The sequence below is a fragment of the Palaemon carinicauda genome, chromosome 11 (genome assembly GCF_036898095.1).
Source record: "Palaemon carinicauda isolate YSFRI2023 chromosome 11, ASM3689809v2, whole genome shotgun sequence".
NCBI classification, from domain to species: Eukaryota; Metazoa; Arthropoda; class Malacostraca; order Decapoda; family Palaemonidae; genus Palaemon; species Palaemon carinicauda.
This window is the reverse complement of record NC_090735.1, coordinates 115,050,491-115,064,505: the sequence shown is the minus strand read 5'-3', so window position 1 is coordinate 115,064,505 and position 14,015 is coordinate 115,050,491. Positions and strand designations below refer to the sequence as shown.

The 14,015-nt window shown below is 41.5% G+C and overlaps 1 protein-coding gene across 2 annotated transcripts in view; it reads right to left on the bottom strand.

Annotated features, from left to right (window-relative positions):
* LOC137650133 (protein ABHD18) overlaps positions 1-14,015 on the bottom strand; it is a 131,265-nt gene that overhangs the window by 104,288 nt on the left and 12,962 nt on the right. For both annotated transcript variants that reach the window (XM_068383278.1, XM_068383279.1), the window contains exons 2-3: positions 7,708-7,919; positions 4,422-4,601 (exon numbers count right to left, since the gene is read on the bottom strand). In XM_068383278.1, the coding sequence (XP_068239379.1) occupies positions 4,422-4,601; positions 7,708-7,881 (354 nt within the window). In that variant the 5' untranslated portion in view covers positions 7,882-7,919. The remainder of the gene's footprint in view (positions 1-4,421; positions 4,602-7,707; positions 7,920-14,015) is intronic.

Here is a 14,015-nt window from a genome sequence, read left to right as displayed (position 1 = left end):
AAATCCAGAATTATCAAAATAAAGGCGATTTTATATCATGCGTTTCCTAAACACGCTAAAAAGCAGAATAGAAAACGACAACCAATGTTTTGTTTACGTTTAACTCTGATCACAACGAAGAAACAGACGCATTTATACATCTGTGTTTTTGAATTGACAGCAATTTTACCAAGTATAGATTATATGTTGAATTTGTTATTACCAATGTTCTAATTATTTTTCATTAGAACTTTCAAATAAATGAAATGAATGCCATTTATGAAATGTTTTTCTTTATGATGCCGCCTGAAACGGAAACCTTCCATTTGTTTACGCTCCATCTTCGATCATAATAAACAAACGAATGCATTAAACACACATGATCTAAGTCATAACTAATGATATTACAAACATTTAGTAAACATTATGTTATTACAAATATTTTACTTACCGTATCCATATAAATTCCTAAATTCGTAGCAAAGCTGGAAATTTTTTTTTTCCTTATGCGTTTAATCCACAATAGCAAACTGCCGCTAATGACAGAGTGATAACTTACGATAATTCTAAACTGTTACGAAAGATAATTGTCCTTTTCATATCCAAAATACTTTTCCTAACTTCAGTTATAAGTCAACTTGTACCCACCTCAATTATGGATCCATATGCAAAAAAGGTAAAGAAGAAAGTACTAGGCCTATTTTTAAAGTCACCGAACAATTAGGTTACCGCTATAACGTTCGATGAGAGAGAGAGAGAGAGAGAGAGAGAGAGAGAGAGAGAGAGAGAGAGAGAGAGAGAGAGAGAGAGAGAGAGAGAGAGGGATGGTTTTAAAGTACTAAACAATAAATATGATAGGTTATAACACATTGGTGTTTATGTAATATTAACTGTATAGATGGTTTGAATAAGTTAAGAAATGGTGTAAACAATTCTTTGTTATTGTATTCGCGCGGAAGCTAGACATCAGCTGATGTGATCACAGCCAAAAGTAAAACAAAAATAAGTTAGCAATACTCGATTTTTAAAACACACCCGAAATTTTACAACATAAGTACATGTTTTATTATAGCGCAATTGACATTTAAAGAGTAAAAATTTTCTGGAATAGAATGGTGTTTCCTAAAAAATAGTGGTTTGCGGACGAAATCGGTTACCGTATTTTAAGCTATGATTGAAATGGATGTATACACGGTATAATTTTTTCGTTTTGTAATTAATTGACACTTCAAGAAAACCGATTTTGGTTTCTTCATCTATTTGTAAGTATTGTATAACGAGAGAGAGAGAGAGAGAGAGAGAGAGAGAGAGAGAGAGAGAGAGAGAGAGAGAGAGAGAGAGATTATGACGCAGAAGGTTACAGACCTAGAACAGGGGAGGATGAAGGGGGGGGGAGTGATGAGATAGGCTGGGTGGACTCGCAGGAGAGACGGTAGGAGACGGGGGAAGGGGGGATTTGGTTGCCAGTGGCTAAAAATAGATTCTGAAAGACGGTAAAGGGAAAAACGAATCCCATCGAATAAACAGAATAAGGAAAGGGAATAAGATCCAGAGGAATAATAGATATAATGGAATGAAAATGACTAGATGGTGTTAGTTGTGATAAGAATAATTTAGATATTTGAAATAAGAGTGTCTGAGGAGGTATAGAAGGAATTCGTGATAAATATAGAGGAATATCAAAGGATACAGTTAGTTTGCATTAAAGGGTTTGTTATCGTTTATCGGCAGTGAATAGCCTAAACTTCGGTAACGAGTCGTCAATATTTTGTCATATTTCAAACAGTATACATTTGATTTGCAAACATTGGTTTTGTAGAGTAGACGGTAAAATAAAATCTAGAGAGAGAGAGAGAGAGAGAGAGAGAGATTTCTGCCATCAAATCTCTCTCTCTCTCTCTCTCTCTCTCTAGATTTTATTTTACCGTCTACTCTACAAAACCAATGTTTGCAAATCAAATGTATAGCCTACTGTTTAAAATATGACAAAATATTGACGACTCGTTACCGAAGTTTAGGCTATTCACTGCCGATAAACGAACCCAGTCTACTCGTGAAAACCTTGAACGCCCAGAGGGAAAAATAAGGCTTTTAAATATACTGTACTAAACAAAAATAATGCTTTAATATACCATCATTAACACTACCATTACAATTATCGTAAGGTTGGAGAAAGATAAAGATTGCCGAGAACGTAACCACATTTCTGTTTACATTTTGTCAGCTGGACTCGCACAGTTAACAGTTGATTTCATTGTTGATGTGGAATTTTATCCTTAAATAGGCTATTCATTATGAAATTATGTTAATGAAATGTAATGTTAATATTGTTTTGTAACATTTATTATAAATCACCGTATTTAGGGCTACCAATATACTTAAAAAGACTATAGATTTGATACATTTTTGTAGTGCTTGACTCGCGAACTTTGAACAGCCTCGTGGATACAGAAAATTTATTTTTGAAAAATAGCGATCGTGGAAAAGGGGAATCGTGTAATTCGAACACGCTTAATTCGGGACCCTACTGTAATCGTTGGCTGATGACAGACCAGAGCAGTAGTCAACAGTGGGAGAAACGTTTCTGGAACTGATCAATGCAGACAGAAGTAACCCGTAACCTTCCCTTTGTTGATCGCAGTGAGGAGGATGCACCGATGAACATGGGTATCAGTCCCTCCACCACCTAGTAGGAAAGGGGAAAGAGGGTACCCAAGCTCTTCCACCATAATGACGACAGAAGCCCCGTGCACCTCTGCCCCGCCTGTCTACCCAAGGAAAACTGGACCAAGGCTCTGGCCCCATACACCAGCCCTAAGGAGAAGCAACATAGGGACATGGTTCTGGCTCCCTAGGGCCCGAGAAAGGCTCTGGGAACTATTCAGATTTTGTCCTCTTCCCCAGAAAGAGAGGTGTTGTCTTGAGGAGTCCTCTCCCTATGGCTATGACTGACCTTCCTGAACCTCTTCGGCTCCTTAAAATGGACATCAGAATCAGAGATGGAAAAGGAGGAGGATGCGGACAAGGCAGAAGAAGCAGAAGAAGACAACTTGGAAGAGGAAGGGAACGCTATCAATTCTAGAGCATACAAACCCTCAATTCAGGCTCTGTAAGCAGAGGAGTCAAGGTCTGAGCGACTATCAACGAGGAAGCCCCCTAAAGGGACAAACCCTACTGTTTGCTCCATCACTAATCACAACACTGAGAGGCACTTTCACAGAAGAAATGGTAGGCATACTCAACTCTGTTTGGAACATACACAGGGGTTGGGGTAACAGACAGAGCAAAGGAGGAGGATCAGGCCCCAGAACCAGGGCCAAAGGGGTCAGGGTGATGGGGACAGGATGACAGACAAAGGGGTGACACCAGGCACCAGGGCAACATGCATTAGTAACTTAAACCCCAGAGCCAACTTACACTCAACATTGTAGAGGCATTCACCTTTGCTGGAGTCTCCAATAGCATATTCATAGGGGAGAGGGGCTTAACAATTTTATTAGGCTTAGAGACCATAAGGGGTGAGGACATCAGCATTGAGGTCACAAACACTGGTTTTACTGACACTGCACTCACACCCAAAATATTAGGTATCACCGAGGGAGACAATGACACAGGGGACAGCTCCTTCAGAAAAATACATTGAGACCATACCTGCCAGAGCTAAGAAGGGGTCAAGCCTTCCTTAAGTCAAACTTATTGTAAGTGGTTTGCACAGCAACAGAAGAGCTTCCATCATCCATTGGGGTGTGGCAATCACAGGTGGAAATCCAAACACCACTTAAGCTTGAAAAACCGGCCAACGCAGATATGACACCTCCTTGTTCCTGCTGCAAACTTTCCAAGAATGAGCCAGGGATATCTACACAGAGGCCACAGTAGCATGAGCACTTGATGTGGGAAGGAATGAGGCATAACTCTTAATGTCGCAAAGACTAAAGTGGAGAGTATTTTACAGGTGCATAGTCCAGGCTAATTGCCCATGCGCACCACTTGTCAACTACCTCGTTAACAAATTCAAAGACTGTTCAACCTCCACTGAAGAAGTTCCCTCATCTATAAAAATGAAAGGTTTGTATACACATAAGAGCAAATATTAATTCTCTGAAAATATAAATAAGAGAATAACTGTAAACTAAGTCTTTTGCCCTCCATCAAAATGGTATTGTAAGAACTAAGAAGAATGGTGTGTTTTTGAACAATTAGGCATATAATCTGTCCAGATACTCATGCCTGGTGAATCCAGGAGAGAAAGGATACTATATAGAGCAAGGAGAGGAAAAATCTTATTTTTGTTTTAACAGTAAAAAAATTCAAGCTTCTAAGATATAAACAATGTGACCTAGAAATAAGTTTCATTGATGTACAAAATTCTTTCATTTATCATAACTTCTGATTATCCAGTTTTAGTTTAAAATCATACTTATTTACTTAATTGTACTCACATGGTCTCCTGTACCAGCCAAATGAAGACATGTGGGCCTCAAATTACTTTGCCATGACTTTGGCAGCACCATCTGGAAGGTGGCTTTTTCTGATTCCTTCGGAAGAAGGCCAGGCAAGTGAGCCACAAAGGGTGATATGAACTCTGCTTCCAAAAGAACATGATCTCCTGAATCAACTTCCTGCAAGTCAGGAACTGGTGATAAAATCTATATTTTTAAAAGCAATTCATATGTTGAGATAATCAGAAAAATTATACAGCATAAAAAATAATATCTTAAAAGTATCAGAAAAAAATGACAAATTTAGATGTAATTTGTATTTTTCCTAACTACATGCCTGAACTCTTTACCATGGATATATTGTTCGAGCATAGCTGGAATCTAGCCATAAACTTTTAACATGAGGTGTTAACGACCCTTCGCCAATTAGCGGGAGTAACAGGGGGTAGACTGGCCACCCTGCTCACACACTCATCCAGTGTTTCCTATGATGGAGCACTAACAAAGTCAAAGGAATACAAATTTACATAGGTTCACATTGTCATCGTTACTGTAAGACCAAACTGTACTCTACGGAGACAGCTATTTGTTCTGTTGTAAAGGACATGCTGGAAATGATGGATGAAAACAAATGTGGTATTTTAATATTACTTGAACTTTGTGCTGCTTTTCATACAGTTTTACATGAACTGCTTCTAAAAAATATATGGTCCATTAGTATTGATGATAAAAGCTTCTGAATACCGAACCTAAAAGACTACTTGGTTGACAGAAATGATTGTGTGCAAATTGGAAACCCTTATTCATCATATGAACCTTTAAACAGAAAGGGGACTTCAAGGGAGTGTACTAGGCCCAATCTTATTCTGTATCTATACTATTGGTCTGTTGAAAATACTACAGACATGGAATGAAGTTCAAACTATTTGCAGATGATACACAATTTTACTTCTTCATAAATTACAGTACATAGACGACACTACTGAAACTCTAAACCGAATTCTTGCCAGTGTTAGGGAATGGATGACAATCAAACACCTAAAATTGAATAAAAATAAAACTGAGTTTATGGTGGTTGGAAAGGAAAACAGCGTAAGAAACTTGAGTGATATTCAAATAAATATAAATAACAATTCTGTCTCGATAACTAGTAAAGTTTGTGATCTAGGCGTATCTCTTGACCGTAACTTGTCTTCCAATGCTCAAATAAATAATGTAGTAAAACCTGCTAGCTTGGGAATCTCCTGGACTGCGCACTGAGATGTAGAAGCGCGCTGGCGAGCGCATGTGTGCTGAAACATGAACTGCGCATGATTGGCGCGCATCACTCTTTGTAATAGAAGAGTGCTGAGGGTCTAGAGGCACCTGCGAGCGCCTGTGCGCTAACCTAGGTGCCTCTTAGACTGCGCGTGGATCAGGAACTGCCAGGCGCTTGTGCGCAGGCGAGCGCGTGTCGTGCGCAGGCGAGCGCGTGTCCTGCGCTAACTCAGGAACTGCTGATGGGCGCGGGCGCGCCGAAGGTTGTGGGCGCGCATGGGAACCCTGGCGCGTAACAGGAACATTTGTGCGCAAGCACGCAGGTGAGCGCAGTGGCGCTAAGTCAGGATCAGCAGTAGAAGAAGGGCGCGCAGGTATATCCTGGCGTGTAAAGGTTTGATGCGCAGTTTTGCGATCAATACCCTTGTGTCTCGGAGGGACCGATGCCTGCGCAATGACAGGATTTGTCGGCAAAAAAAGCGCATCATCCTTGAAGGGTGACGGCAGGTCAGCATGTCTGGAGGGTGACTGGTTACAGGGTCCCAAAGGACGACCATCCTCCGACAGGGATCGCGAACGATCTCTGGAGAGGTTTAAGGTGGTAGTTGCAGAAACGGTGAACGGCGAGTTGTCTCCTCCGCAGAGGACTGCAGGGATGACGAATCGAAGAGGCACCTCCTAACTCCCTTGTGAGGAAAAGGAAGGCCTCTACGGCGAAGGGGAGGACGAGCCTTCCGCCTTATTCGCCCACGAGGGGCCGTTGGATCAGCAATCTGACCTTCATAAGGCCTCCGCAGAGGAGTCTCTGTTAGTGAACTCCCCCGAGGGGGAGAAGCACTTGCAGGAGAGACCGTAGGACTTAGTTCCTCCCTCGAAGGATGTTCGGAGGGGGAACCTAAGCCTTCAGCTACCTCAGCAACAGCAACAGGCACGGGTGTTTGAACAGAAACACTCGATGCTTCCGTCACAACAACGTCAACTACAGACAGAGGATCTATCCCTGCTGTCGTTGGCGATTGTTTGACAGCTGCACCAAGTTTGATCATATCAAACAGGGCTTCCTTGGAGGGCGAACCCTGAAGCCCCAAGGAAGCCCAAAGCTGCAATAAATCAGAGTTATTAACAGTTAAATTAGAAATATTATCCTCCTCCGGGGGAGGAGGGGCAGCTGCCTCGCTATGGGAGGCAACTACCTCTCCCGCACCCCGGGATCGGTCAACAGAAACACGGTCTACGCTACCACTCGCCGGCCTCTCGGAAGAGACCGATCGAGTGGAGCTTCGGAGGAGGAAAGGGCTACGGAAGAAGAAGCCTTGGAACTTTCTCTCTTCAAAGAAACCTCTGAAGGAGAAATATCCCTCTTAGCTTTCTTCTTGCGGTGACGGGAAAACCTCTCCCACTGGGAGGTAGACCACTCCCTACACTCAATACATACGTTAGACCTATCATACCGTTGGCCTCTACAGTGAGGACATAAGGAGTGAGGATCGGTGTCCGTGGCCGACATAAAGGTACCACAAGGGCGGCCAGGTAGTCCAGGGCACGTACACATATTAGAATAATAGAAGCCAACTTCAAACACACACTGAAAGAAAAAGCAAAACAGATTATGGCAGTCAAAACGAGGGAGAGCGCAGACACGTCTGATCGTCTCCCTAGCCAAAAGCAAAGTGAAGCATTCACTGTGTGTGTGAGGGGGGAGGGGTAGCAAGCTACCCTCCCTAACCCCCGCTAACTAGCGGTGGGGTAGTAAACCCTCGTTAAAATTCTTATGGATCGTCATTCAGCTACGCCGAAGTAATTACCCTATGTAAATAGCATGGTTTGTATTTTAGTTACGGAACAAATCAATGTTTGAATAATCCACAGAGTTTAAAAAAGAGAAAACGATTATCTAAAATAAAATCCATCATACACTCAGCTTTATAACAAGAATCTTTAATATAAAAAGATGCACAACTGTAATTCCTAAAGAAATAAACATTCTACGGCACGTTTGTTGACAATTGATAAAATTAAAATAACAAACCTTGGTGATAGTCACTGGATGATTTTTATCCACAAGAGGGAAGCAGGTATCTCGATTAGAAATGATCTTCCTGAATGCGAATATTCTGCGCAGATTCTCCGGTTTTCCCCAACCTCTGACAAAAAATCTAGACAAAAGTATGCTTCGATAGATTTGATCCACTCGGCTTACCATGTCCAGCAAGCCACCTCAGCAACAGCAACCCTTGATATCTGGAATATGTAATTCTACAAATAATTGTAAGATATCAAAGAAAAAAAATTTACTTTCTATACTATACACTAAACAAATTCAGTACAGTATTCAAAATACAATATTTCAAATTTGTCCTAGCAAATCCAATTAATGTTTTATGTATAATACATGAATATTTAACACCACTGCTGGAATGACTATTGAAACTCATCAATGTAATTAAAAAATGACTTGTATGACATAGTCAAGCCACGTTAGATTTTGGCCGCTGCTGGATAAAGAGAGGTAGTTGGGCGGGAAACTCAATATAACACATTAAGGCTTGAATAGCTAGAATAAATGCAATTACTACATCTTTGAAGAAAAAAATGTTTGTTCCTCCATGTCAATACAGTACTGTACGAACCCCCTCCCTTTTAGTACGAGACTCACTTCACTTGTTCGAGGGAGGTAAACCACATGACATGACAAATTTGTAGATAATTTGTATTTTTCCTAACTATACAAACCTTAGCTATTTATTAGGGGTTATACTTTCGGCGGAGCTGAAATGACCAGCCATTATAATTTAGCAAGGGTTAACTACCTACTCGCTAGTTAGCGGGGACGGGGAGGGTGGGGGGTAGTTTGCTACCACTTCTGTTCACACACCTGTGATTTAGTCACTTTGCTTGGAGGTGGGACTTCAAGGGGGATAGGGATGGCGGGCAAGTTTGTATAAATAGCTAAGGTTTGCATAATTAGGAAAATTACAAATTATCTACGAATTTGTTATTTGTTCCGTAACTGGAATACAAACCACGCTATTTATTAGGGGTGACTCACCCATTAGGAAGGGTGGACGTCCCTGCCAATCTTGCTTTTGGCTTTGCCCAGGGGCTCCTTATCTGAATATGTTAGTACTCAAAAATAAGGAGTCCCTGCCCTCGCTAAACCTTCGCGGCCTACGCAAGCTGTTTGTTGAGACGTGTATAAGTGTGACTGTCTAGGTAAAGTTATTCCGAGTCTATGTAGGAAAAACCTGATGTAATCAAGACTTCCCAATACCACCTCGCCCGGGTATGGGGACGTAACAGTATTAGCTTAATACTAGGTACACAAGGGAGCATGGTTTACCTGCAGTGGTTTGAGGTCAGCTTATGCAGAGAACCCAGGGTGCTGCTTTCCTCACGAGAGGGTAGGATGAAGAAAAGAATATGAGCCAGTCAAATCTTTTCATTCACGCAGACTAAAACCAGGTAACAGTGCCCTCAACCTTCTGCTACTTGTCCAATAAGGAGCTTGAGGTATAAAACCCGCTGTTTTGCAGCCACCACCGGACCAATAGAGATCGTATCGAGTTCCTGTGGGTCACGTCTTGCAGGAGAAAGGTTGTGAAAGTCACCTGGAGCATTCACATACTTTCTTGTAAAACCTGTGTCACAGAGTAATCTGCTAAGAAGGACCAGGGGCATAGTTATGCCCCTGACACTGTGAGTTGTCATGTCGAGATGATGTTTCAGTGATCCTTCTCTAGTCATTCCCAGTGTTGACGACAAGAGAAGGGACTCGGGCGGGCTGTTGCCGTTTTCTTTAGGTAAAGTCTCATACCTTACCCTGGGTACAGTAACGGATGATCTGGATCGTCCGTTACAGAGTTGAGACTTATATAGGATCCGTCCCCTCCGGAGACTGTGTCTGGCGACATGCTCAGGGACGAAACTGAACATTGCCTTTCGCCCTTATCAATAATGGGCAATGACGAAAGAGAGACCATGAAGTTCCTTGACTCGTATGGTTGCTGTTCGAGTGTGTAGGAACATTGTGTTCTTAAATAAGGAGAAAATTTGTTGCTTGGTGAAGTGGAACATAAGGAGGTCCCTTTAGGAATCGGAGATTTGAACCATGTTCCAAGAGGAAGATCTCAATTCCGACTGGGGAAAGGCAAGTTGTAAGTCCGTATGAGTTAGGAAAAGTCTATCGATGAGAGGGTGTCCCTTTCTTTCAGTTTGAAGGTGAAGGATCATGGTTGAGTGATCATCTTTACCTGTCGGAACTGAATAGGGGGTCTTTTCCTCTTGTATATACTCGAGGATTCCGCTATTGCTGGAATCGAGGTATCAAGTGGAGAGACACACTTTCACATGACACCAACCACACAAGACGTTATACTGCCTGGTAGACTGATGCTGAGGAATTCCTCAGATATCTAGACAACCTTTTTGCAAAGAGGTATTGGGTAGTCTCCAGGTGTACAATCATAGCAAAGCTATACAGTGAACCCTCGCTACTTCGCGGTTCGACAATCGCGGATTCACCACTTCGCGGGGTTTTTCCATAACCCATATATATATACATATCGCGGATTTTCCGGAAATTTCGAAAATACCGCAATATCTGAAGACCCCAAATACGATATTTCGTTACCTGTAATTCCATTAATACTGTAATTAGTAATATCTGCTCTTACTGATTGTTCATTGCATTACATATGACATATAATTAAGCACAGAAAGAAATAAAACACGAAAAGAGAATGTGATCATACGATAATTCAGTACTGTATACAGTACGTAGTAAAATTAAATCGAACATGAAACGCAAATCAGATGCAGTCATACCATATTAGAATGGTGTGTACTGTAATGGATATGCTTCTTTTCCATGAATCTTTTGTATGTATACGTACGTAGTACTGCATCCAATAATATTCTTTGTTGCAAAAATCACATTTCGAATAAGAGTACGAGAGAGAGAGAGAGAGAGAGAGAGAGAGAGAGAGAGAGAGAGAGAGAGAGAGAGAGAGAGAGAGAGAGAGAGAGAGAGAGGGGCGTAAAATAGCGTACGTAAAGCTGTATTATTATTATTGTTATTATTATTATTATTGTTGTTGTTGTTAATAAAATTATTATTGTTATTATTATTATCATTATTATTATTATTATTACTGTACAGTATTATTATCATTATTTATTATTATTACGGTATTGTACTTAATCTACGTACGTTCAGTATGCGCGGGGCATCTTCTATGAGTAGGTAACCAACGCATCATAGTACTGTAAGACGGGTTGTGATTGGTTCAAGCGCTGATAGATGACGAATCAGAACTCAAGTTTTGTAATCTAGCCTCTGATTGGTGTTTTGACCGCTTCTCCAACCCGCAGCATCTCTTTCCACGGTCACTTTGTCTCCCGCTGTATCGCTGTGTTGACGTTGTTAATTGTGAACTTTAATCTGTGCTGTGCGTGACTGTTTTAAGTTGAACTTTTTGTTGAACTTTCTGTTAAACCCTACTGTACAATGCCTCCCAAGCCTTCTGCTTCTACTAAGGCTGGTAGTGAGCCTAAACAGCACCGAAAGATGATGACGATTGCTGAGAAGGTGACGCTTCTCGATACTATGTTAAAAGACAGTAGAAGTTACGCGGCCGCAGACCTCGAAGACCTGACGAAATCGGGCAGTGAAGACAGTGAAACACAGGAAGAAATCCAAGAAAATGTCGAAGAAACGGTCTTAACATTAGAACGGCTTGCCAAGCTCTGCAAGCTTGCGAATGAGGTGAAAGAAATGTCGCAAGAGTGGGACGAGGATATGGTTCGTTCTGTACAATTCTGCACCAAGATCGATGAACACATGGCTCCCTACAGGATGCTCTTGTGAAAGAAGAAGCAGCGGCAGTAACTTCCGATCACAATACCCTCAGAAGAAATTGAAGAAGTGTCTCAGGAAGAAGTTGAAGAGGTGTCCCAGGAAAAGACACCTCCGTCTGAAGAGACGTAAAATACTATTATTGGCTGCACAGTAGAAGACATCATCAGCTTCATCATCATCATTTCTACTGTGCAGCATATTCATCGCCATCATCATTCAAGTTTTTCTTGAACTTCTTTCGTGGTGAGTACAGTAACAATCTTTATTTTTTACTTAAACATTTTAATATTTGTGCCTGTTTTATAGTTTAGTACTGTATGCATTAAGTTAAAGGGAAGGTTTTAAAAGCCTATCATATTTTTTTTGTTTAAAATTTACATTTACGTACATAAAACAATCTCTCTCTCTCTCTCTCTCTCTCTCTCTCTCTCTCTCTCTCTCTCTCTCTCTCTCTCTCGTAAATTGTTTTCCTGCTTTGCTACGTACAGTATGTACTGTATGATTTTATATAGATACGGTAAATAATATTTGTAATAACATATTTTGTAAATGCTTTTACTGTAAATATCATTATTTATCACCTTCATCATGCGCGTTAAATGCCTTCTTTGTTCTGAGCGTGGTTGTTTACTGAGCGTACTTTATGACGCCGTCGTTTCAGGCGGCGTCATAAAGAAAAACATTTCATTTGGAAGTCCTAAGGAAAATTAAGTAAAACATTGGTAATAACAAAATCAACATACTGTATACATCAATATAATCGATGCAAAAACTAACCTATACATATATGTGTACAGTACACTAAATGAGTTTGTTTCTTCATTATGATCAGAGATAAACGTAAACAAAACATTGGTTGCCATTTTTTATCGTGCTTTTTAGGTGTTTAGGAAACGCATGATATAAAATCGCCTTTAATATTTGTGCCTGTTTTAGTTTAAGGTACTGTAGTACATGCATTAAGTGTTCTGTACATTAAAGGGTAGTTTGTTAACAGTACTACGTACAAGGGAAGGTTTTAAAAGTCCGAATATACATGTTAAATAAATAGGTAAATATGGTGTCAATACTTCGCGGATTTTCACCTATCGCGCCCGCGTCTGGAACCTATCTACCGCGATAAACGAGGGTTCACTGTAGCTTGTGGTAGGTGTCGAAGTGGGTTGTCTGTGATGTGGAGAGGGTTCTCTTGGAGACTCTATCAGGAGCTGCAAATGGTTTGGAAACCGTTCTGCATAAAGCCATAGCGGAGATAGGAGAGTCCTTGAGAGGTTAACCGATGTTCTAGCCTTCTTGAGTGCCCTTCTCCAGATAAAACAGGGACAAAACAAAAAACGTCATTGTTGTACCCACCGTTGTTGCCAGAGAGCCTTGGGGTCTAGGGCTGGTGAGCAACAGCAGCCTGAGATTCAGGAGTGTTGCGAACAGACCCCTAGTTGGAGGACCTCGTAAAGTTAGGACTTTGTCGGCTACAAGGTGGTCCAAAGACCATTTGGTATACCTCATCTGAGATGCTGTGCACAGACTGTCGGCGAGCACATTCTTCAAGTCTGGAATGAAGCGGGCTGATAGTGGTACCGAATGGACTTTGGCCCATCTTAGTGTTTATACTATTAGATGGGAAGAGGCTACAAGCAAGTTCCTTCTTGCTTGTCGATGTGAGTCTCTATGTGGTGTGTGGTGTGTCGTCCATCACATCACTGAGAGGTCTGTTAGGAACCGATGAGGCTGCTGAAGGACCGGAAAGTTGGCCTTCATCTCTTAAGAGATTTAAGTGAAGGTACTTTTGGGCTCTATCCAGAAGGCTGAGGTCGTGTGGTGCAACACTATGGTCCCTCCTCTCTTCTTTTTCCAACTCGAGTCTCTTGGAACGGGAGTCGTTCTCGTTTCGAGAAGGTTTTGTGGAGATTGGTGTCTAGAATCATTCCCAGATACACCAGTCTTCTGGGAGGGAAGTAGGGAAGACTTCCGCAGGTTTACCCTGATCACTGGATCTTGGTAAAAAGACTTCAGAATTTACGGTGTTAATGCAAGGTTGCCACTGAGTCTGCTAAGATCAGTCAGTCGTTCCGAGACAGAGGAAACAGAAGCCGATCCTGTGAGACCAGGATGGTGTAGTAGAAAGACCGAAGCACAGTGCCTTGAACTGGTGTTTCTTGTTTGTCGAGACTGAATCTTCCAACCTTCCTAGATGAATGGTTTGGACCTGGGAGTAAGTGTCCTTTAGGTCCAGTGTGCAAATGAAGACCTGAGGTTTTAGCCCTTGTTGGAACTCCAACATGGTGTGGACATCGACCCAAAGGAACAGCTCCTTGCAGATCCTTTTGCAAGGAAGATTTGACTCGTGTAGTAAAGGATCAGGCGCGATACCCAGTGTAAGAATTCTTCTCTGAGAGAGAATTCCTTTGACTAACAGAAGGAAGGCAACGCTTAGCCTTACCATGCGCCCTGATGGGATTGATGCTATTCCTTAGAATAGA